This window comes from Gambusia affinis, linkage group LG06 (assembly GCF_019740435.1).
Source record: "Gambusia affinis linkage group LG06, SWU_Gaff_1.0, whole genome shotgun sequence".
Classification (NCBI taxonomy): domain Eukaryota; kingdom Metazoa; phylum Chordata; class Actinopteri; order Cyprinodontiformes; family Poeciliidae; genus Gambusia; species Gambusia affinis.
The window spans coordinates 2,969,188-2,995,259 of NC_057873.1; the positions used below are offsets into that span (position 1 = coordinate 2,969,188).

General features: G+C 37.8%; 1 protein-coding gene across 2 annotated transcripts in view; it reads right to left on the reverse strand.

Moving 5' to 3' along the window:
• Positions 1–393: 393 nt before the first annotated feature.
• mark4b (MAP/microtubule affinity-regulating kinase 4b) overlaps positions 394–26,072 on the reverse strand; it is a 58,589-nt gene continuing 32,910 nt past the window's right edge. The window contains exons 6-18 of one of the 2 annotated variants that reach the window (XM_044120064.1): positions 25,477–25,547; positions 24,720–24,776; positions 23,587–23,823; positions 23,387–23,506; positions 21,935–22,034; positions 21,501–21,610; positions 20,137–20,326; positions 19,099–19,319; positions 18,176–18,279; positions 13,289–13,561; positions 10,693–10,775; positions 5,934–5,978; positions 3,600–3,801 (exon numbers count right to left, since the gene is read on the reverse strand). In XM_044120064.1, coding sequence (XP_043975999.1) covers positions 3,737–3,801; positions 5,934–5,978; positions 10,693–10,775; positions 13,289–13,561; positions 18,176–18,279; positions 19,099–19,319; positions 20,137–20,326; positions 21,501–21,610; positions 21,935–22,034; positions 23,387–23,506; positions 23,587–23,823; positions 24,720–24,776; positions 25,477–25,547 — 1,676 coding nt within the window. In that variant the 3' untranslated portion in view covers positions 3,600–3,736. Of the gene's footprint in view, positions 3,802–5,933; positions 5,979–10,692; positions 10,776–13,288; positions 13,562–18,175; positions 18,280–19,098; positions 19,320–20,136; positions 20,327–21,500; positions 21,611–21,934; positions 22,035–23,386; positions 23,507–23,586; positions 23,824–24,719; positions 24,777–25,476; positions 25,548–26,072 lie in introns of both variants that reach the window. The other variant, XM_044120063.1, reaches the window with a different exon arrangement.

The following is a 26,072-nucleotide window of genomic DNA, read 5'->3' on the forward strand; positions in this document are numbered from 1 at the left end:
TAAATACCATGTTATTATAGCACTTTAGCATTACCTTCCACTAAATACCGTTTTGGTATATCATGTTATAAAACCTTCCGCAAAAAAACCATGCTGGTATATCGGTTAGCATTAGCTTCTGCTAAATGCAATGTTAAAGAGCTTTAGCATTAGCAAAACTGCTTACATTATGTGTACAAGAATGAACCAGACTTGTGGAGAGCTATCATCCTCTTCCTGGTGTGTTAATTTAAATTTGACAATGAGCTTCTGCCTAAAATTATACTCTCTTGTCTGTCTTTGCATGATTTCCCAAATTATCATTATTTATTCTGATTTAATGTTACACGGGGAGGAAAACAAAGTTTATGCATCTTCTCCAAATGTGCATAAAGAAAAAAGAATAAAAGTATGTCAGAGGTTGAAGGTTTTTATTTTGTGTCACACATTATATCCTAGGAGACATGCAGGACTGCAAGTCGGTCGTTTCTGGTGTCTCAGCCGGCGGTATGTTGTATTTAAGTAATCAGGGGTCTTGAAGCATGGATTAGTCTGAGAACATTTTGGGGCGATGAGGCAGAGCAATAAACAAACAGAAAGTCGAACAACTAGCCTCTAAATCACAGCTTAACATTTTCAGACGCTGACGGAAACCAGTAATCAGAAAACTCTACAAACATCGGTAGATTTTCTTAGAGAAGAGCAACAAAGTACCTAAAATAGAACAAAATGGAGAATTTGTTATATCTTAAATGTTACATCAAAGTGATGCCAGGGACTTGGATGTTTGAGATTGGCATTTTGAATCAGGAATCTGATTGGTTAACAGTCTGTAACTTTAATCCAATGGGGGAGCAGTCGTACCAGTAGTGCTGAGAAACAACTGAGATTTACAACTCTTGGCAAAAATGATGGAAGCACATCTCATGGTGGATGTTTAATAATCTATTAAAAAAATCCCAAGTATGTTTGCAAAATGAAAAAACGTGAATGACCTTATAATTAATGGAAAATGGTTTCATTTTCCCAGGGAGAAAAAAAAAAAAAGAGCAGATTAAGAAAAACCATTAATTATAACCAACTGTCCTACACATAAATTTACTCAGTTATATTTCATTTGAGTAACTTTTTTGGGGAAAAAATAATTTGAACGGAAGTTTTACTGTACCGCACTTTCTGTTTTTTACTTGAGTGGCATTAGTTTGGGTAAAATTTGGAGTAACAATTTAGCATTAGCTTCCACTGCATGTTAGTATAGGTATTTAGTGTTAGCTTCCACTAAGTAAAATGTTGGTAGAGCACTTTACTTAGTGGAAGCTAACGCTAAATAGCTAACACTAAATAGCATTTTATTTAGTGGAACCATTAGCTTCCTGAAAAAAGCTAATGCTTTTTAGCTTTTTAGCTTCCACTAAATAAAACAGTTTAGTGTTTTATTTTTAGTAACTCCTGTTACTGGAGTAAAATTTTTGTGTACTCTGCCGACCTCTGGTCATATCAGATGTTTTTTTGTTACGTTGCAAAATATTCTCAATGTGTCATGATTCAACATTTTTGCCAAGAGTCGCAGTTGTTGCATGTAAAGGCGAAGGTTCAGTCCAAGAAAAAAAAGTGCTAAATCTATTTAAAGATTCCAGAAATATCAAAACGTAACCGGATGACGTAGATCAAGTCCAGTTGGGTCTAAATCATGCAATCCTTGGCTTTGTGGCGCTTTTCTTCTCTAAACATCAACAACCAGACAGTCTGGACACCGAACAAAGTGAGGGAAGCACCAACTGCTCCGTTTTGTTCTGAACCAGTTTAACGTCGACGTGGGAGAGTTTAGTTTTGCAGTTGGAATAAAAAGCTGTTGGATTTTTTAAAAGATTAATGAAGGAATTTATTTTCTTTAGTTTTTACAACATAACACAAAGTAAACCAAATTATGTTTATTATTTCCATGCTGACTTATATTGGTGCCGTAAAAGTAAATAATAATAATAATGATGTAAAAAACCAGGTCCATCATTGACTGAAGCTTATTGTTGGGAAGGAGCTCAATTTATTTTATTATTTTTTATTTTTTTTTATTTGGCAGTTTTGCTCACTTCCCAACTATGGTAAAAAGAAAGTACACCCTCCTTTAATTCCAGAGTTTTAAGAAACAGGACAAAATAAAGTGATTTGATCTTTACTAGATTAAAAAAATATTTGCATCAAACCTCACATATCAAACTAAATGAAACCCCAATGGAAAGATTTGTGTGAAAAAACTAAAAGCTCCCTTGCAATTAAAGGGGAAGTTACCAAATTTCATAGATTAACTGATCCAGATCAGTGTGAAAAACATGTTCTGCCTTTGCACACCCAACTGAGAGTTAAACATTCATAATATTTAAGATGGCTGCCAATTTTTATGAATACTTACATTTTATCTACTTCTGCAAAGGTCTGAAAAACCCCAGCTGTTGCTTCCAACTTTGCCACTATCTTTAGTAACTTTTCAGGTAAACAAAATTGGTAGAGGCAAAATCTGAAGTCAAATTGAGGCTTTTTAAAGATTGGTGATCTGCCAAAAAACTGCAGTCGATGCAGACATAAAAAAAAAAAAATCTCCAAAATGTAGTAGAAAAATGTAAAGATTTAATTGTTAAAACGTAAAAATGTTTCACCTGAAAGAAGAAATATTTAGAGAAAACCACACATACATGCTTTAATACATACTGCCAAGCACGTTGGTGGAGGGATCATGATGTGGGTTGGATTAGTCATTTAATCAACTATAAAGAACTGAGTCTACCAGACTATCTACTACAAAGTGTTGCCAAAGGAGGCCCTACAGGTTAATAAATCACAGGGTGTTCTTAGTTTTTCCACGACACTCCCTTTTTTTTCATCTTGGCTTCATATTTGTTGAATAAATAATGACAAATTGAAAGTCCAAAATAATGTCATTATGTCCTTATATGGTAAACGTTATAGCTGCAGGAGGGTGTACTTACTTTTTACCATAACAAAATGGTGGAGCAAACTTTTCAGCAGGTATCCAGACAGAGGAAACGTAACTACGCTCCATTTAGTCAGTTGGCAGTCCCTGCATTTCTGCATGTCTCCCCCTAGTGGCCGGAGGTTTCCTCTGTGACATCTGCTTCCAATATTGACAAAAGTCGTCAATTTCCTCCTATTTTAAAAGCACTAAGCAAAAAAAAGAACTTATTACACAGAAAAATAATTAAAAAAAACATTTAAATAGCAGCTCTTTCAAAAGGAATGATGACAAGCGACAGAAACAATGTCAACAAGACGTTTTCCGTCATTCTCAGCAACCTGAAGTTAAATCTGAGCAAAAAAGAAAGTCCAACTGTATGGCCTCAAGCTGTGTATGTGTGAGGTCAGCGGGGGTCGGAGGTCAAAGGGCCATCTTCAGTCCGTCCGGCTGTGAGTGGGAGGAGTCTGGGAGCTGCGGGTGTTTTTCTGGAGGTGTCAGTCTGTCACCTACCCGCCTCACCTCGGAGCTCCAGCTCCTTCGACACCTTGGCGGCGATGTCTCTGAAGGCCAACGGCGCCCCCCACAGGCGCCTGAACTTCACGCCGCTCTGACCTGGCCCGTTGGGCAGCTGGCAGACCTCGGCCTCAAAGGCCACGCGGGCGCCGGCCGCGCCGTGGGTGCAGGACAGGAGGAACGGGCCGGCCAGGTGGACCTGGCAGCCGCAGCCCTGCGCCGCCTCCCGCAGGGCCAGAACCACCTCGGCCGGGTCCTGGGGGCTCCGGACCCTCACATCCCATCCGCATCGGGGGGTCCGGGGCTCGGCCGCTTTTTGATGCCCAGATAGATGGCGACTAGTAGGGGGGAATGAAATTTAAAGAGATGGGAAAGAATGTGTGGTCGAAAAAAATGGGAAGAGAGAGGATAAAAAAATTAAAATCAGATTGTCCACCTTCCTATGGAGGTCATCTTAAATTTAATGGTGGCTTTTTATTCTTCCTTGAACATGTTAAGATAGCTCTAAACAAAACATGTTTTTGCACAAAATCACTCCTAGATAATGAGATTTCAGTCTGCTCAGTTCCGCCTATTTTGAGCTGTTTTAGGGTCTCTGTCACTTTAAATCTAAATAAGCTTAAAAATGGCTTCAAACAGATGCGCAATTATACAACCATACAGGTTTGAAAAGAAGAAGTGGAGCCTCCAGCACAGTCAACAAAAATGCAGCAAGTGGTTTCTGGATGGTCAGTCTAAACAAAACACTTATTTTCCAGGACATATTTTCCAGCAGTCATTGTACAGCACATACAGTGGCTAGCTAGCTACCAAAGGTATATTATCAACAAGTTAGTGATAGCCTCAACTGGATTGGGTCACTTAAGTAATAAAAATATCTGAAAATGTAACATTATTAAAGCCAATTTACATTTTAAAATAATGTATTCAAAACATTTTAAATTCTTAATTTTAAATACACAAATTTATGACTTTTTAAGAGTGTGCAGACACACTAATAATTGTTCACTTTAATATAAAATAATAAAGATAAAGCAAATAGAGAAACACTCCAGTTAAAACATCAGATTTTGTTTGACTTTCCTATTTTTTCCATGGCCTGTTTAACTTCAGTGAAAAACAAACTTGTTTGACAGGAAAAGCTGTCAAATGCTGATTTGTTTCTGTATATTTTTCATATAAAAATGCCAAACTTTCAATTAAAGTTTTAAAAGACTTTATCTGGAAAGGAAAGAAAAATGGCTAAAGAGAAAGAAAGGAAATGAAAAGGTGCTTTAAAAAAGTATTGTGTGCGTAAACTTATTAAAAACTATTGCTGCCGTTTGTTTACATTTTTACCCTATAACAGATCAAATAGCTTCTCAGTTAAATTGTATTGCATATTTGTCACTTTAAAATTGAAAAGAAAGTTCTTTATTGACAAATGTGACCTTTGACTGTGATGTAATCACAGTTTATACCCATCAGAACATCAAGATAAAATAAATGCAAATTCACAACAATAACACTAAAAACAAAAAACGACCACATTTTAAAACCCTTCTAAACTCTACTTCACAGTCTGCATAGATTACAATGACCTGCCACTGTTTTACCTGCTGCTTTTACCCTGAGACTGGGCTGGAGCGGCTGAGGCTGAGAGGAGCAAATGAGAGCTTCAGTGAGATAAACTACAAACTACCAGCCAGATGCACAGGAAACATGTAACAGAAGTAATCCTGCCGTATTCCTGTGAGCAGCTTCTCACAGGAATGAATGCTTCAATTACAAAGACAGAGAAACAAGAAGAAAACTGGAAAATGTCAGAAAAAGGTAAGAAGAAAAACGAAAAGAAGAAATGGACAAAAAAAGAAAAGGAGGATAGCAGGAGAAAAGGGATTTGATTAAAAAAAGTGAAAACTTACAAAAACAATTAAGACTAGAATAGAAAAAAGTAGAGAATGAAAAATGTGGGGAAAAGAGAAAATAGCCAAAAGCAAAGAAAATAGGAAAAAAGCAAAAACTGGCAAAAAGAATTTAAAAAAGAAGCAAAAAAGGGAAGAAGAAGAAGGAATGAGAATGAGGTGATTTTTTTCTTGGCCGTATAGAAATTTGTTTATTTTACAAAACTGCAGTGGCAACAAATTTATGTGCATCACGGGTCACATGATCAACAACCGGATGTTACAACTGGTGCAAAACACAGAGAAGAAAACTGGAAGCAGTTGGTGGATGATGCTTTTCAATGCATCATTCACTTTGCAACTTATTCACATGTGATTTTAATTACTTTACTCGTGTAATGGAAACACTGTAATAGAAAAATTGTGTTTCTTCAAAATTAGCCAATGCTGACGAAAGGTTTGAGCACATTTGCATTGGAAACGCAGCTTGTTAGATTTTCAACTGGAAACCAACTTTACCCAAATCGATTTCAAACAGGAAGATTTTAACAATTATCTGTAAGACAGATAAGATTCACTGCACTCACCTTGTGACCGGAGATCTGCTGATTCTCTCAGGTTGGTCTGTGACCCTCAAGAAGAAGAAGAACAAAACGATCCATTAGGAACCAACCAAATATTATCAATTGAACACATACCAATGTCCTCTAAACTTCCTCTATAACACAGAACAACTCGGACCCTTAAAGCACAGATCAATCATCAGAACCCTCCGCTACTCTGAAACAATGGATGAAGGAGAAACAACAACGTGAAGCAGGCGAGAAGTTTGGATGGAGTGGGATGGAGTTTATAATCTAACAAAGGGACATCATCAAAAAGTCAGTGTGTGTGTGTGTGTGTGTACTTGTTTTTGCAACATATTGGGCCAACCACCCAATACATTCACCCACTCCCTGAAGGCCTTAATGTCTACGGGGACCAAAGGTTGGTGCTACTGTGGTAGCCCCCTACTTCACTTGTAAGGGGTTCAGTTTAGAGGAAGAATGTGAATTAAGTTTTGGTTAAGGTTGGGTTAGACCAGGGGCCTGCAATCTATGCAACCAAAAGAGCCATTTTGCTCAGAAAACAACCAAATAAATCTTTTTTTGAGCCACAAATGTCAAATAATACCAATTGGACCGGAGACCGCTCCCAAAGCAGGAAGCAGACTATAGTGCAGGGCATTCTGGGTAAATACAATGAAAATAAACAAGCTAATCCAGTTCTAGCAGAAGAAATGACTTGTGGTCTTTAGCCAAAGACAAAAACAACCCTCCTACGACCACTCTGACGCTACTCCATTTTTATTTACAAGAAGAAAGTCGCGCTCAATGTCCTTTTCAAAGGTTTTTGTGTTACTTCCTTCATTGGATCTTGGTGCAGTGCCCTCACATCCGAGGAAGGAACCAGGTTTCTCAGATGGTTTAGTCCGTTTGACAAACTACAGTGTGAAAAGCAGCAGCTGGAAATGTAATAAATGTTCCTATTTTGGTCCCAAAGCAAACCAAGTTTACCGGACTATCAGGTGGAAAAACAAAGACGTGTCATTCTTTGTGAAAATCCAGTGTAAATAATTAAAAGCTGTGAAAACCTCCAGTTGCTGTTTTCTGTATATTTAAAAACAGACTGATTTTGTTTAATTTTTAACAAAAGCTATTAAGAGTCATTGTGGGAAGTTCAAAGAGCCGCAGGTTGCAGACCCCCAGGTTAGGGATAAACATGTAACAGGTGGGGTTAGGGTTAGGTATAAATGTAGATAATAAAAAGGATAGAAGTCATCTTAGCAGGTTTAAATGAGAACATGAGCTTAAATCAATTGCATTTTCATAAATTGCCACATAATTAAGTACCATGCAGAAAAGCAATGAACTAGAGCGGAAGTTGTTGTTTCTGTCTTTATATTGTCTATGGTTAAGTGTGTTTTGATGTTGATTTGCCTAAATAATCAATGATCAATAACTGTGTAATCTAAATAACTGCAGCAAATAAACAGGGAAGATTTTCTACAACCTTTAACGTCAAGGTGATGGAAACCAGAAAATTCTTGCTTTTTCCTCAAACTGATATTTGAAAAGATGCGTTTATGTTCACTATCATCGTAAAGAAATAGAAACAAAATGCTAGAACTAAGTCTTCCAAGTGGTTAAAAAGAAAGTACAAACAAGTTGTAACAAAAGTTGCCTCTAACAACTGAAATAAAAAAGCAGAAAAGGAAAAAAAAGAGAGACGGAGAAGCTAATGGTGTCACCAGGCAGCCTCATGAGTCTTAAGGACGAGATGTGTGTGATCCATGTTTCACAGAAGGATAAATCCTGGTTATGTAACTAATCCTGGTTTAAAGCAGCAGTGATGCCGGGTCAGTAAGTCAGGATGACTGCAACAGGCTCAGACGACTCTTACAAGCATCTGCTGCTGCAGAGAGCGCAGACATATGCTGCACGCTTTAAATGTCACAGGTTCAAGGCTGCAGAGCTACAGACGGAAACGCTCCCCCAAACCTCCCCACTGAGGCACACAATGTTAAAGGCTCCAGAAAACTGGCATTTTCTGGAGTTATTAGGGTTTTTGGAAAAATAAAATCTAAAGTGAGAAAAATCTGAAGCCTAACAAAGAAACATCAAACCAAAAAAAATCAAGTACATATTAAAGAGATAAAAAGTTAAATGAAGTTGAAATGAGCTATTCTACATGCTAAATACATGTGGAAATAAGAGAGTCCATAATACTGCACCAATAAATAAAGGAAAAATTGCACCTTTAATGGATAAAGTGTTTTAAGTCACCGTCTCTACATAAAATTACAACTAACCAAGTTACACTGGAACATTCACCATATGCTGAAACCTGAAGTATTAACCAAACAGACCTGGTTCACTCCAAAACTCTGCAAAGATTATTAATCTAGTTGAAGCCACGTTTGGAAAAAAGAAAAAAGTCAGGAAACACAAGAAAAAATGGTAAAAGAAGAAAATAAATAAAAAAGGGTTAAAAAAAGAAAGAGAGAAAGAAAGAAAAAGGGAAATAAGGGGAAAATAGAACAGAGCAAAATAAATAAAGGGGGAAAAGGGAAACAAAAAAAGAGTATTAGGAAAAAAGAAAACTGGGTAAAAAAATGAAGAAAATGAAGAACAATAAGAAAAATACAGAAAAAACTGAGAAAATAGAAAAAAAACATAAAAAGATCACAGCACAATTTATCTGTGATCAAGCTCCACTTTGAAATTCTCTGCATCAGTAAGTTGGCAAGTTGGTTTTCCTGGCAATATCTAAACACATTATGCCGTTTCAACTTAAGTCTGTTCTGACTCAACACTCAGAGCCATCACTTAGTCAGAAGGAAGCAGAACCCAGTAAAGAAGGAAAACATTATTGTCCTAGGATTTTTCCTTGTAAGCTGATGGCGGCGCTGCATGAAGCGGAGACGCAGACAGACAGAGAGACACAGAGAGAGAGACAGACAGAGAGAGAGACAGACAGACAGACAGACAGACAGACAGACAGACAGACAGACAGAGAGACACAGAGAGAGACAGACAGAGAGAGACACACAGAGAGAGAGACAGACAGACAGAGAGACACAGACAGACAGACAGACAGACAGACAGACAGAGAGACACAGAGAGAGAGACAGACAGACAGAGAGACACAGACAGACAGACAGACAGACAGACAGACAGACAGACAGAGAGACAGACAGACAGACAGAGAGACACAGAGAGAGAGAGACAGACAGACAGAGAGACACAGACAGACAGACAGACAGACAGACAGACAGACAGACAGACAGAGAGACAGACAGACAGACAGAGAGACACAGAGAGAGAGAGACAGACAGAGAGACACAGAGAGAGACAGACAGACAGACAGAGAGAGAGACACAGAGAGAGACAGACAGACAGACAGACAGACAGAGAGACACAGAGAGACAGACAGACACACAGAGAGAGAGACAGACAGACAGACAGAGAGACAGACAGAGAGACACAGACAGACAGACAGACAGACAGACAGAGAGACACAGAGAGAGACAGACAGACAGAGAGAGAGACACAGAGAGAGACAGACAGACAGACAGAGAGACAGAGACACAGAGAGAGACAGACAGACAGACAGAGAGACAGAGACACAGAGAGAGAGACAGACAGACAGAGAGACAGACAGACAGACAGAGAGACACAGAGAGAGACAGACAGACAGAGAGAGAGACACAGAGAGACAGACAGACAGAGAGAGAGACACAGAGAGACAGACAGACAGACAGACAGAGAGACAGACAGACAGACAGACAGAGAGACAGACAGACAGAGAGAGAGACACAGAGAGACAGACAGACAGACAGACAGAGAGAGAGACACAGAGAGACAGACAGACAGACAGACAGAGAGACAGACACCTCTGAGGTGAAGCTGTTCTACAAGAAGAAACAACTAAAAATCAAGTTCCCTCAGAAAAAAACGAGAATGAAAAGTCAGAGCGCGCCTTGAACACAGAATAAAGAAAACAATCACTGAGTCACATTAAAGGTTAATAAGCTGAGATTAATGAACATTTCCAAAGATTAACAACATAAAGAAACACGACTGAATAAATGACATCGAGAAGCAACAACACAGCTTGGAAATACCACAACACTGCACAGAATAACTGTTGATTATGTATTTTAAAAATTATTTAATTCATGATAAGAAATTTAAGAAAATGACATTGTAAATGTTATTTCTACTATTTTCTCCAGTGTTTGTTAAACTAATATCAGTACAATTGAAAATATGGAGCTAATTTTTGCCGTTTAGTGAAATAAATCATACTTCTTTAAGCAAGTTGTGCCCAGAAGAAGCAGATTATTTGTTTGTGGCGCTGTGCAGTCACAGCCATACAGTTACCTAAAAAGGGAAGTAATAAATAGTTTTTCATAATCATTTTTGTTCTTATCACAATATTAACACAAAATATTGTGGTCCATATCGCCCGCCCCTATGCTTGTCAATGAAGATGGCCGCCCTGGGAAACTATGGAAACCCAATGAGTGCACTGCTGAAAAAAATACCCTAATTTTCCAAAAATTAAATCTTCAATTATTGGAAATATTTCAATTGTCCAGAACTAGCTTTAGCTGAACTAAAGCAGGGATTACACCTCCTGCATGTAAAGCAGCTTTACTGCAGGTCAAGGTTTGACCCACTGAACCCCAAGTTGCGACGGACAGCTGATGGAGGGAGAAGGAAGGATGACGGAGGAACTGGAGGGTGGGGCAGGCAGACAGACAGATGCAGCCAGAAAACATGGGAAAGGAAGAAAACTTACTAACTGTTTTTGTCCCCTGCGGGAGGGTGCAGCCCGACATGGACTTGTTTGAGCTCGGACGTTTAGAAGGGTCAAGAGTGACCCTGCGAGGCAAGAGGAAGAGAAGATGAGAGGAACGGGAGGTTAGAGGCAGAAAGAAAGAAAAGCAAAGTGAAAGGGATAAAATAATGACAGAGTAGGAAGCAAAGGTAGAAGAATACAATTTAAACAGAATGCAAAGAAAGGGCAGAAGATTGGCAGGTGTGATTGGTAAGAAAAAGGCCAAAGTTGTTAAAGAAATCAAACAGATAAAGCAACAATAAGCAGCCAAGAACAGCAGACCATAAAAACATACAGTAAGTCAATCTGAGCTGCAGACCTGGGTCAGACTGTTTCTGTGTGACAGAAATAAAAATGTTTTATCAAATCCGTGCCACAGTTTACATGAGTTATGGGACATCAGTACAATTGTGCAAATTGAAATTACAAAAATAAATTTGCTTATTTGAAAAAAAAAATTTGTTTTTCTCTCAAAGAAAAATTTATTTTTAGGATTTTTCAAACCATTTCAGGTGTAAAAATGATTTAAATTCAAGGTTTTTACACATTTTACTACATACTGTTAAATCCTAATATTTCATTCATTTAAACTAGGAAAATTTTTCTGCATTTATTTTAGATCAAGATGGAATCAAGAATTTGAGCAGGTTGCATATTTAAGATTTGCTATGATACTATTAGACCCAGGTCTTGCATTAATGTGGGAATGATTTGACTTGTTCTGGTTTAAAGGAAGGCTGGTAGGTTAGTACTGGTTAAGGAAAGGACTGAAAGAGGCAGCAAGTTAGCTGAATGACCTTTGTGTCGAGGTTTAAAAATAAACTCGACTAATAAAAAGTGCTGTTACTGCAGAAATAATGAACAAAATTCAACTGTTAAAAATATAAAAGGCTCTGAAAAAAGTTCATTTTAACCCCTTCAGACTTAATTTTTATCAACAGAGCAAAAAAAACAACAACAAAAAAACAATTTTTATTCTGCTTCAGCATGAAATAAAATGTAAAAAATGACAAGCAGTTCAAGAAAGTCAGCATTTATACTCATATAAACATAAAAAATAAAATCTGAAATAAAATAAATAAATTTTGAAACCACAAACAAACTGTAAAATGCTTGCAGATACTTTTATCTTTATACAATAGCACTGAATAATTAAACATTGACTAATATACCCCAGTCCTGATGTCCACTGACATGGACACTCTGACAAAAATCCTATAATTTAATGATGAAAAATATTTTCAAAATAACTTCAAATACTTTCACTGTAAGTATTTAAAATTACAAGAGGAATTTCATGGGGCTGGCATGAACTTAAACTTACATTTTTGATGGTAAATAGACACTTCCTCCTCCTCTTTTCTAGTTTCAGATCAATGCTCATACACTGGAAAAACTCAAAATCTTACCAAGTAGATTTGGTCTAATTTCTAGAGCTAATATTGTAGTACACTTGGAATAAGACAAAACTAACAAAAATAACTTTTCAGTAAGAAATAGCAGCTTATTTTAAGCCAATGATTCCTATATACTGATGAAAAAGTTATTGTTCAATTGTTTGACTTATAACCAGATATTTTCCCCATGTTTTTAGTGAAATAATCTTCCAGTGGAACCTAGTAATTTTTCATCAATATTAATGAATTACTGACTTACCACAAAGATGAAAGTTCTCAGAGACCAACATTTGGTTTTTCTCTCCATTAAAAAACCCCCACAAATATTACTGAGATTTTTTTCTCCTTCAACTGAACTACAACACATTGAACAAGTTATATTTTTCTCTACCAGAACCAACATCAGTTTGAAATTTGCCTTAATGTTTACATTTATTAAACTTTTTGAGCCAATTCATTTCTATTTTATTGGTCTATAAATTGTTTTTGGTTCATTTCCAGAACTAAAAAGGAGAATTTTTTAACCCAAATGGGTCTCTGAGTAAAAAGTTGCTGGAAGTTAGTGGCATGACTTCACGCTATGATCTGCTAACGAAAGACGCCTGGCTTAAAACAAACACCTATTTCTTGTTACTTGTAAGTTAGTTTTGTCTGATTTCAAGTGAACTAAAATATTTGTACTAGAAACTGGACCAAAAATAATTGATACGGTTTTGTAGTTTTGCAGTGTATTGGCTGATGCCAATGACCAATATTGGTCAATAAGAAACTGGAGTCATTCAAATGACGAAATCCCTATTTTTTCATTGATTTAAACCAGGGGTCTCAAACTCCAGGCCTCCAGTCGCTGTCCTGCAGTTTTTAGATGTGCCACAGGTACAAAACGCTGGAATGAAATGGCTTAATTACCTCCTCCTTGTGTAGGTCAGTTCTCCAGAGCCTTAATTATTCTATCATATTCTACCAGGTGTGGTGCAGCAGAGGCTCATCTAAAGGTTGCAGGACTGCAGCCCTGGAGGCCTGGAGTTTGAGACCCCTGATTTAAACCCAGACACACATCTTGTCCATTCCAGTGGACGTCAGGTCTGAAGGGGTTGACTCTAAAATCAGATGCTCTCTACCTAATGCTTTCTACTTTGAACCTCAGCATGTCCTCTTACTTGCGGGTCAGCTTGGAGGTGATCTTGCTGAGCAGGTTGGATGGGGCCCGGCTCCTGACGTGGGGCAGCGGGCTGGCGTCGTGAGACAGCGTCGGGGACGCCGGCGGGGCGTGAGACGGAGGCCGGCGGTCTCTGATCTGACCCCCGTGGAAAGTGCTCCTCACCGTGGACCCTCTGCAGAGACGGGACGACGGCGTGGCGGACGAGACGCCGGAGGCGCCGGCGATGCTGTGGGAGGAGGGCGAGGCCGGTGGCAGGCGGTGGGATAAGGTGCTGCAAGAAACACAAGAGCAGGAGGAATCAAGTTTGTTTGTATCGCACATTTCAGCAACAAGGCAGTTGAAAATGCTTTACACCATAAAAGCATCGTACATTAACTAATTAACATCACAAATAACTGGTGACTGAATAACATTACACATACAAGAAATAAACATCACATTTGGTCAAAATCATCAAGCAAATACACATCAAATATGTTGGTCAATGTTCCAGTTTTGTTTCAAAAGTAGCTCTAAAGAGGTGAGATTTTAGTATAGATATAATAGAAATCATTTTTTTGGCTGTTTTGGGTTTTTTTAAATATAAAAAATACAAACTATTTAATTAAATGTCATAAAATATGCAATAGTCATTAACAAAGGCAGCTGTCATCACTTTAAGAGGCTCATTAAAACCCCAAACATTCAGATACGTGTCAACATAAATTAAGAGCTAATTAAGTCTGACTGTGTGGAATCTGAGTTTAAAGAGAAGTAAATAAAAATGTATATTATTAATAATGAAAGACAAGATTTGTAGAAGTCGTAATCTTCATAATTTCTTTCTTTAGAGCCCCTGCATCCCCTGGTTTATTCACATCTAATTTCCTTCCTGTCAGTCAACACTTTATCTCTCACACACGCACACACACGCCCACACACACACACACACACACACACACACACACACACACACACACACACACACTGTGTGGCTCATTGGTGGCCTCTGGCTGCTTTTCATAACGCTCTAGATAACACCCTCACGCAGTGCAGACCCATTAGACGAGTTAAGAATAAGAGCAGCCGCTGCAGAGCAAAATCGTTTAACGTCAATGAAACGCCGGCTGGTGATGACCAACAAGCACAAAGGAAAAATAAAGCTGCAGGAAACTAGCAGGGCGGCTGATTTGAAGGAGACGCGTCAACTTCTAAACTGAAAGTTGATCGAATTTCTAACTTATAACAACTGCTAGTTTTCCAGCTTGTTTGTCTATTTTGATGGAAATTAAAGCTGAATGGTGATCAAGTTTCTCCTTTCTATAAAAATAAAAGTTTCACTTCATCTGGTGACATCACAAGAGGCATAAACCTGACTCCTCCTCTTCTTTGATTCCAAATCTGCCCTTCAGTTGTGCTCAGTTGTATTCTGAACGGCTGCAACAAAAAGTCTGAGACAACATGGAGCTGGCATATGAAGAGAACCACGGCGGACAGGAATCACTCTGAGGCGTCATGAAAACCACGAGTTGATGGATAAATTCCTTTTTGTAGCTCCCACTGCACAGAAAAGTTCTGGAAAGCCCTGCTGACGTCGCAAGCAACCATTAGAGTTAGCGCTGAAACGATTAATCGTGATTAATCATTTATTGAAATAATCATCAACTAATGTAGTAATTGATTAATTGTTAACCGAAGTATACAGACTCCAAATAAAAATATACATATTTTGCATTTGACCATCAACTAACCAGAACTCCTCATGTGAACTGGCTTCACTTGGTTCAAATTCTGCTGAAAATCTTCTGTTTGGTACCTTTTTTGTCATCCAGTTATGAAATGTCACCAAATTCATGTTTAGTCTTGCAGAAAGAGCTAAACTTTTCTGCTTCAGTTAGCACTGAAACGATTAATCGTGATTAATCATTTATTGAAATAATCATCAACTAATTTAGAAACTGGCGCCCACAGACTCAAAAAAAGGCCATTTATTGAAAGAACATATTCAGATAAGAAGAAAAATCTTGTTTGTCTGTAAATATCTTCCATCTAATTCTGTTAAATTTTTCTTAAGCACCTTTTTTATCCAATCATTAATCTGTTAATCCCAAAGATAATGTACAGATCAACCCAATACTGTATTAATGTAAAATCAAGCAGAAAAGTGGGAGCTTTTCACATGTTGACATTGGAAACATTATTTTTATCTGTGCTATTAATGCTAGGCCATTCAAATTAAATCAATTAATCACACGATAAATTAAAACTAATTCAGTTTTCACTCCATTTTTCTACCAAAACCTGGATGACAGAAGTTTTCCCTCTGGTGTTTTGGTCTCAACTATCCATTTTTCTGAAAGACAATTTTGTTTACAGACTTCATTTAGTTGTTTTGTTTATTTATTTTGGATATTTAAAATGTTCTAAAGCCCCGTATTAAAAGCTCATTAGAATTTAAAGTTGTTTATTGGCATAACATCTTTGAGAATGCCTTGCCAAAACGATATTATCGTTTATCGTAAAAACTTCTGGGACAATTTATCGTCCAGCAAAATCTGTTATTGTGACAAGAACCGCTGATGCATCCTTTGCTGCAAATGACCAACGGTTCACTAAAGGAATGCTGCTGTTGAATTTTACGCAATAAAATATTTTTCTTATTTTAAGAAAGAATTGAATTATTTAAATTTTTTTAATGTTGTATAAACTGTTTAAGTGGATAACTGAATGCAGGATATGGGAATGTTTTTATCTGATTAATCTATTAATCATCAGTATTTCTGTTGTTATTTGTACAGTTTTTATTGTAAATAACGTTTTTTTTCCACTGCACAGATAAAGACGAACATTTTTAGGTCTGAAAGTATCTGTCTCCCATCTAAATGTGTCACAGAGGATGTGTTTGCGATCGGCGCAGCGCGTGATGGACCCGCCATGTGGCGCGGCGTCACATTGACCAGGTCTCTGGGAAAACACGAGGGTCACGTTAGGACACGTCTGGCTGCTCGACTCCTTTCCCTTCACACTTCCTCTTTCTGTCACACTTCCTCCAACATCACCCGATGGATCGTAAAAACAAGACATAATACCCGAATCCAACAGCAAGTGGTGGAGGAAGACAGAAAGAAAAACTCAAACATGTTTTCTTATTATAAAGGGATCTTCCATTCCTCCACCGCTATCAGAAAGAGACATGGGAGGAAGATCATCCTCCTCTAAATATGACTTATAAACACTAACCTTACAGCTAAACTCAGAATTCAGTCAGTATTGCAGCAATGAGGAGCATGATTCAGCTATAAATAAAATTAGGTGAACTCTGTCATGTTAACTAAAAACCAGTGATCAGGCCAGAAACCTGGGAGTAGTGATGGACTCTGACCTGAACCTTCAGAGCCACGTAAAGACAGTCGCAAAGACGGCCTTCTATCACCTGAAGAACATTTCCAGGATTAAAGGACTAATGTCTCAGCCAGATCTAGAGAAACTCATCCATGCGTTTATCTTCAGTCGTATTGATTATTGTAACGGCGTCTTCACAGGTCTGTCCAACAAATCAATCAAACAGCTGCAGCTGATCCAGAATGCTGCTGCTCGTGTTCTCACTAAAACCAGGAAGATAGAGCACATAACACCAGTTTTAAAGTCTCTCCACTGGCTCCCTGTAGCTCAAAGAATAGACTTTAAAATACTGTTGTTAGTTTATAAATCACTGAATGGTTTAGCACCACAATACATTAAAGATCTGCTGCTGTTGTATCAACCTTCCAGAACCTCTCAGGTTCTGGTTCTGGTTCTGCTCTGCATCCCCAGAACCAGAACCAAACGAGGAGAAGCAGCATTTAGCATCTATGCACCACAAATCTGGAACAAACTTCCAGAAAACTGTAAAACAGCTGAAACACTGACTTCCTTTAAATCTCAACTAAAAACCCACTTGTTTAGAGTTGTATTTGAAACGTAATAAATTGCAAACTTATTGACGGAATCTGACTATGTTGTGTTTTTATTGTTGATTCTATGTTGCATTGTATTTTTGTGTTTGATTTGATGTAAAGCACTTTGAAATGCCTTGATGCTGAAATGTGCTATACAAATAAAGTTTGTTTGATTGATTGATTATTATAGCGAAGGGACTGAATTCAAGTTTTTAACTGAATTAATTATAGAGTCTGTAATCAATTAAGATAAGATAAGTTAATCCGTTATTAGTTTAACAAGTCAAAAATGTAAGCTCTCAAGACAGAAAGTGGACAGAGTAAAAGTAAAAAAACAGTACAGTACTTATAATTTAAATATTTTTTAGGAATTTAGATTGAACAAATTTATTCTCAGAATAAAAACTGGATCTTTCTTTCAAAACTTTACCAGTATTTAGACAAGTTTAATTAATTGGATAAAAGCTGATTTGGGTGCAGCAAAGTCGGTTTTTCAGTAAAAGTCTCTGGATCGACATGATTCTACTTATTATAAAAGCTTGTTTATAAAAATACAGATACTTTGTGCTGCACTTTAAATTTTTTCATTGTCAGGAAAATATATTGTTAATGATTTTTACCCTCAGGACAAGTAAAAACTCTCCATCAGCATCAAACTTGTTCTGGACAGGTCAAATTTGCAACTAATTGCAAAATCAGTCCAAGGGCCACAAGTAGCCCCTGCGCCGCAGTTTGGACACCCAGGAGCTAAATGGTTGGAACTTGGATGTCTCAGTAAGAAAAACGATCCCAAGCTGGCTGCAGAATGGATGCAGACGAACAAAAAGGCCAGAAAACGCAAACAGAGTTTAACAAACAAAATGAAATCCACGATAAAAACGGAGCCTCACAGAATTCACTGAATGTTTGAACAGCAGGAGGAAGTTGGAGAGAATCAATGAAACGATCCGGGAGGCCGAAGGTTTTACCTGTTTTCTTTGCCGTTTTGCAGCAGGGATGGTCTGTCGGCGCCGGATCGGTCCGTACACACGTACGTGTTCCTGCGAGTCATGGCACTGGCAGGGATGTTATTCTGGAAGAAAGTATAAACGACAAAATTCACAAATATGAACCTGGTAGGTCTGGCAATAACCAACGATTATTTCAGTAATCAAATTTTCTGACGATTAATCAATTAATAAGATTTTAAATTTTTTCACTGAAGCAGAAACGTTTATCTCTTTCTGCAGGACAAACACCAACACACCTGAGATGATTGGGTGGCAAAACAGGTGCTTAATGGGAGATTTTATTTTAACAGAATATGAACAAGGTAAAGCAAATTTTTTTTTAAAAAGCCTAAAGTTTTTATATCTTAAGTGCAAAAACCTATCTTTGTACAGTTTTGGTTTAATTACTGCTGTGATTGTGTTGTTTTCTCAGCAAATGGTTTTATTTTGAGTTTATATGCTCCAGTTAGCGATTAATAAGTTACTAAATTGGTTGACAATTGTTTTAATAATCGATTAATAAAGCTTAATCATTTCAGCTCCAGTTCTAATGGACATTGATGAGAGCAGCAGAGCTTACCAGGATGCATCTTTTCAGTATCAGATACCTAAAGAAATTCAACCATCCACTCATGGTTTCTATAACAAATCGATTAATCCGATTAATCCGATTAATCAAAGCCAGAAAATATCTCCTTAGAGTTTATCTGAGAGTCTGCAGGCTGCTGCTTTCTAGAGTAATGGTTGCAAACCTCTGCTGTGCAAAATATCCAGGAGTAAATCTCAGGCTAAACTGACATATATTCAATTGACAAACCTCCAAATTAGTAAATCTGCTCTAAAATAGGTTTTTTCTCTATTGTTTTGCTGTAATCTGAGAAAACTGAATTATGAGGCCTTACCACAGTCGAATTGACCTCCTTGCGTCTGTCGGGGATCTCTGCTTTATTTGGGTTGTGGGCGGAGCTAACCATGGGACTGGACGGGGTCGGGATGCTACGGGAGCCTACGGTGGAGCCGCTTGGCTTGCGTACGGAGAGCCGCTCTTCTTTGAGGACCGCGGCCTCGCCCACGCCGCTGGGGCTTCGTTTGGGGTGAGCCGACCCCGGAGCAGCTGGACCACCTAACGGACGAAAACCGAAACAGTTTACCTACAAATATCACCTTAAAACACGTTCAAACTCAAAGGCCAGGGGCCAAATCCGGCACGCCATAACGAGACATGTAAATAAACGCTTTAAGATAACAGCTGAGTCCTTAAATATTGGCAACAATGCTACCAACTGCGCCACTGTGCAGCCCCCAAATTGTAACAAACAGTTCTATTTTTTTGCGATCGTGGAGATTCAGGCAAAAATCAAAAGATTGCTGCACTTTTTCAAGCTAGAGTATAATTCTGAGTTTATTGCAAATTTTACGCAAACATTTTCAGACATTGTGTTTTAATGACCAACTCCAACCAGCAGGTGGCAGTGTTTCTCACTTCTGCTGCAGTCATCATTATCATGAGTAAAAAAAATTTCATTTTCATCATAGATAAGCTCAAATATAAAAAAAAAATCGTTACAAATACTTTTTATATTTGACCCAGGTGCCTCCGCCTTGCCTGAGACAGACGCTGTCATACTGACTGCCACCAACATGACAAGGAAAAACAAAACACAATTACAGTTCAAATATCACTACATTTCTTGAGAATATTTTTTAATTATTGCCACAATCAACATATTGTTTTTGATTGCAAAAAAAAATCACAAAAACATTTAAAAATTTGTTTTCTGATCAATGTAACAAGACATTCAATATTAAATTTTAAGAAGTGCTCATCAAACGCAGACAAATTGGTTTCTGAAAACATTCATGATCTTTAAGTCACCAAAATGAAAATGGGTTTGACACACCTGCCTTAAAGAAACAAAACTGTTGACTGTTGGGCTTACAGAAGTCGGAGTGTCGTCTCTGGCGGTGGTACGTGGAGGCGCTTCGCTGAGGCTTGTGACTGGAGGAGGAAGACTGAGCGCCAGAGGAGGAAGAGGAGGTGGAGTGTTTGCTCATCCCGTTGGTGATGGCGCTGGGGCGGATGCGAGCGAGACTCAGGCTGCTGGCCGACCGAGACTCGGCACCGTCCGTCTGAAAGGAAAACCACAACATGAGCATGGATGATCTTCTTCCACAACATTACAGCAGGTCCGGGTCACGTAACCATGGAAACGCTGCTTTTAAAGGGGGCAAAGTCACATTTATAGATATTGAAGATGAGCGATAAGGTCTCTCTTCTGATTCAAATGATTTCCAATAATTCTTAAGTAAATAAAATAATAATAAAATGAAGAATATTGACATTTCCAAACATTGTCTTCACAATAATTAGTCCATTAAAATGCACATTATTCATCGTATTTATGAATAATTTATTTTACACCTGAGGAAGAGGTGTAAAAACTTTGTGGCAGAAAAATTTTACACAAAAAATAATTTGATTTTGTTGAATTTATTCATTGCTATTAATTAATAAGTAGTAAATATGGAAACCAATAAATGTCTACATGAAATAAAAACAAAATAAGTATTTATAAATAAAATTATTTTATGGCTTTATTTATTTATTTCAAGATTTATTTATTATTTCATGGTGTATTTATGTATCTATTTCATTATTTCTTCTGTTAAACTGTTTTTGTGTCAGAGAAAACTCCTCCCCCTCATCTCAGTATAAGAACATAAAATAAAAAAGCTTGAAATAAAAGTGTCACAACATAAAATACCATTAGGAAATAAATAAAACTGATAAAAAAAAAATTCTTTTTTTTTCATAGGGACTTTTAATGGAGATTATATTAATTAACAACAGCAGTGTTTATTTAATTAAATGAAACAGCTCACTGTAGCTTTCTACATTACTCCCACTTATTTTTCTTGCTTTACCAGGGATGAAAATAATTGTTAATATAAAAATTCACTTGACAAACTACTCAAATTGTTAAAAAACAACATAAATGTTTGTGATTGACTTTACAGTACAGAATCTAGTAGCTAGTCAAACATATTTACAGTAGATAAAACGAACAGAATAAAACTTAAAACAATTTTTTAAAAGAGTTAAATACAAAATCAATCAAGTTTCAAGCAGATTTAAATTTTTTTCCCCTCCAAAACAAACAACATTTTTTAAGAAATGCCCTCATGTCTAATATTAAACTGACACAATGCTGCAGAAGGTCTGATCATGATGGCATAATTAATATATTTTACTGATTTTGAAAGTCAAAGAAGACACAAAAAAAAGAATAGAGAAACAGTCCACCTCTGTCTTGCGTCCCAGCAGCAGGTACATGGCAGTGATCTCGTTGTATTTATGTTTAACCAGAGACTCTCGAACCTCCTCTCTGTCGAATCCCATCCCTACAATCACATCTGCAACAAATCAGGAACTGAAATGAGTCTCTGAGGATGCAGTTCTTCGTTTAAAGCTGCAACCAAAGTCTCTCAGTCAGCAAAAAAAAAAAACTGAACAAAAGATGAAAATCAAAACTTCCTTCTTGGTCTCAGGTTCACTCCTCACTTTCTGTTCCAAAATTTCTCTAATTTTCTTGTTTCTCAGCTGCTTTCAAATCAAAAACATCAACTGCGATATATTTCTAAAAGGTTTAGGCATTAAAAACAACCTGGCGGTGATGAAATGTGCAAAAACCCATTTTATTACCTTGCAACACCGAGGCTAATAAAAGTAAAACTCACCGATGCGGCCGCTGTCGCTGAAGTCCTCCTCAGGCTCAACGTGGGGTTTCAGCTCGGTGCCTTCGTAACCAACGTTAATCCACTTATCTTTCATTATTTGCTGATGGCCAGACAGAGAAAAAGGGTTTTACTAAAAGAACAATAAACCCCTCCATCTATGCCACTCCAATCAATTAAAATGCAACCAATTATCTGGTTTTTGTAGCAGAAAGCTGGTAATGTAGTCTCCCAGTATCAAACAGCAACGAAGGGAAATTTACTCCACTAAACGTGTCTACAAGTACTAGCAAACTTGTTCAGGGCATAACTGACAGATACATTTTATTTTATACTTCTTGGTTGCATAAAATCTTTTATTGTCTCAAACTAAACATCTCAGTTTTCCAGGTTTTTATAATCAGGAAGGTTTAAAGGAAGCCATTTTGTTTTAAACTCTAATTTAGAAACTCTTCATTCATTTCCTGTTGAACGACTGCAGAGACACTGGGTTCATATGACTAACTCCAACCTGCAGATGGCAGTATTTCTTACTTCTGTCATATTGACAAATCAACATAGTAATAAAAACAGTCACAACTACTGTTATACATGATCTCAAATAAGGTAAAAATGTTCAACTTTTGTTGTGAAAAACTTTCATCTTCCACTGCTGTTCGTTGCCCAAAATGTGCTGCTGCGAACTGACTAACCCTGGTCTGGAGAGACGCTCTTTGGGCAAAGTAAGTATTTCAATTAATCGGCGTTATGTAAGTTTAACATTTTCGTATTAATCACATGCTCTGACGCGTTAATGTTGACAGCCGTAAATATTAAATAATGCTGCCCTTTGAGAACAATCATGATGTTGAAATGGCCCAAAATAAAAATGAGCTACAGAAAGCTAAAGTATGTGCACCCCTCTCTGTCCCTGCTGACTGGATCAATTTGCCTCAAATTCATTGTGATGCGGCTGCACAGTGGTGCAGTTGGTAGAGCTGTTGCCTTGCAGCAAGAAGGTCCTGGGTTCGATTCCCGGCCCGGGGTCTTTCTGCATGGAGTTTGCATGTTCTCCCTGTGCATGGTGGGTTCTCTCCGGGTTCTCCGGCTTCCTCCCACAGTCCAAAAACATGACTGTCAGGTTAATTGGTCTCTCTAAATTCTCCCTAGGTGTGAGTGTGTGTGTGAATGGTTGTTTGTCTTGTATGTCTCTGTGTTGCCCTGCGACAGACTGGCGACCTGTCCAGGGTGACCCCGCCTCTCGCCCGGAACGTAGCTGGAGAGGAACCAGCAACCCTCCTGACCCCATTAGGGTAAAGGGTGAACAGAAAATGGATGGATGGATGTTTATGATGCTTCAGTTGTTGACTGTGTTCTATGACTTTGCATTTTTATGTTTTTATGATGTAAAGCACTTTGAACTGCCTTGTTGCAGTTCAAATAAACTTGATTGGTTGATCACAGTTTCCTGTTTACCTCCAGGGAGCAGCGCTTGGCGGGGTTCAGGACCAGGAAGCGGCGCAGGATTCCCTCACAGTCTGTGGACATGTAGAAGGGAACGCGGTACTTCCCTCGTAAAACCCGCTCCCGAAGTTCCTGAGCATAAAAACGCAAACATATGAGACTCCATGAATTTAGATGTTTCTCCTCTAGATTCAGGTAAAGTTTGGGCGTACCTTCAGGTTCTGGCCGTCGAACGGCAGCGACCCGCTGACCAGCGTGTACAGGATAACACCCAGGCTCCAGATGTCCACCTCTGGGCCGTCGTACTTCTTCCCCTGGAAAAGCTCCGGCGCGGCGTACGGCGGCGACCCGCAGAAGGTGTCCAGCTTGTTGCCTTCAGTGAACTCGTTGCTGAAGCCGAAGTCGGCGATTTTGATGTTGGAGTCGGCGTCGAGCAGCAGGTTCTCCGCCTGCGGGACACAACAGAGACGGAACGAAGAGACAAGTTAACATGAGTCAAACTCAAGGCCAGGGGGCCAAATCTGGCCCATCATAACGCTTTACGTGGCCCTCTAGACTCTAGAGAGACACATAAATAAACAGAAAACAGCTGTGAGCCTAAATATTATTCTATCAGTCAAATTAAAGCAGTTTTTACCTGTATACTATCAGATTAATCAACCCCTCCAGTATTTTGCGATTCCACAATTGCAGAAACTTTATAATGTATAACTTTGAGTTTATTGCAAATTTTCCACCTGCAGGTGGCAGTATTTCTTATGTCTGCTACCTGAGCTTTACTTCAAGCCAAGAAAGGCTGAGTCAGTCATATTGACTGTGGTCAATATAGCAAGTACAAAAAATTTCACAATTACCGTCTTGCAAATATTTCTAACATTTGGCCTGGGAGCCAAAACTGGCTCACTATAACTGTGTTTGTGGCCCTCTAGATTCTGGAGACACATGAAGCCTGCAGCTGGTGCTCAAATATTATTATTATTCATCAGTCAAGTCAATAATAACCCTAAAAAGAAAGGGTTAGGGTTAGGGTTAGGCAGTTTTCATCTGTATAATTCCAGATTACATCAATCAGTCCCTCCAGTTTTTAACAATTCCACAATCAGGAAATGAAAACAAAATCAACAAATTGCTGATCTTTTTCAAACTATGAGATTATTGCACATTTTCAATTTCCTGCAGGAATTATTTCTTACTTCTGCTGCCTCAGCCTTACTTGGTGTTAAGTAAGGCTGACGCAGTTATATTGACTATGACCAACGTAGCGAGTAAATATATATATATATATATATCCATCCCAATTACCGTCACACATAAGCTAAAATATCACGATAGACGTTAAACTGACCTTCAGGTCTCTGTGAACAATATTCTTCTGGTGACAGTAGTGAACAGCAGAAACAATCTGAGGAGAAACAGAGAAAACAAGAGGCTCATTTTGCACTAATAAATCAATAAAAAGTAACTTCAAAACAATTAAAGTAAAACCAACAAGCTCCAGTTCTGATTTTAGTTCAATATCACAGGATTGCTGCAGATTTTCCAGTTCAAAATATAATTTTTCTGGACTCTTTTCAGTTGATTTGAAAAAAAAAAAAAATGTTCCCAAGAAAGAAAAAAAGTAAACAATTTTAAAAATACATTTCTCTTTTAAATGTCTTCACTGAGAGCAAAGTGGAGCCAAAGTAAAATTTCTTACTTGTTTACAGAAACTTTGTTAATATTTAAAATATTCTCACAATTTTAATATAAAACTTCAACAAATTTGGAGTTTAAAAACGTCCAAATCAAAAAAGAGTTTATTATTTTGATAGGAAGCAGCAATGTTAATATTACCAAGTCAAAAGTCCCGACTTAAATCTGATCAGAGCTAAAGATTAGGGTGATGGTAAAGAGGCCTTCCATCCTCAAAGACATGGAGCTAAATAAGGAACAAAGTCTGGAAAAATCTAAAAGTTTTCCTCACTGAATTTTCTGTTATCCAGACTTGTACATGGAGAAAACTTTTTTTGTCTTTCTGCATCAGGAACATTGAAAAGCAGAGTTTAGCTCTTCGTTTACCAGCCAGGAAACAGAAGCAGACCAAGGTTTGCTGCTTAACTGACCTGTCTGAATTTGGCTCTGGCCTCTTTCTCTTTCATTCTGCCATGAGCCACGAGGTAGTCGAACACTTCGCCTGCAGAAAAGTTCAAATCAAAACATTCAAACTGTCATTGTGGAGAAAAAAAGAAAGTGCACTCTCATTCAATTCTAGGGTTTGGAAAATTAAAACAAATGTATTCTGGTGGTTGCCAGGTGGATCTCTTGTTAAATATCAGTGATATCAGTGTTTTTTATAAATTATTGTTTGCATTTAGCAAACAGAAATAATTGTAGTAATTCCGACTAACCTAAAACAAGAAACGTTTGTTCTTATTTAACATCAGAAACTCTGAGAAAAAAAAAAAAATCATCTTTAAATATTTAGTTTCGACTGTAAATATTGTCTTCCAAATTCAGGCTTTTAATCGAGCGCTAGATTACACTTTATTAGAAAACTGTGCAGTTTGAGTATCAAAGACTTTGTACAGAAATCAAACAATTTCCAAAGGTTGAAAATGAAATTAAAGCATTTTCAAAGAACAACAAGGTTCCTAAACTAAGAGAGTGCAGCTTTAGCAGTTCACCAATCAGCAAAACAAAAGACAACAGAGAAAATATA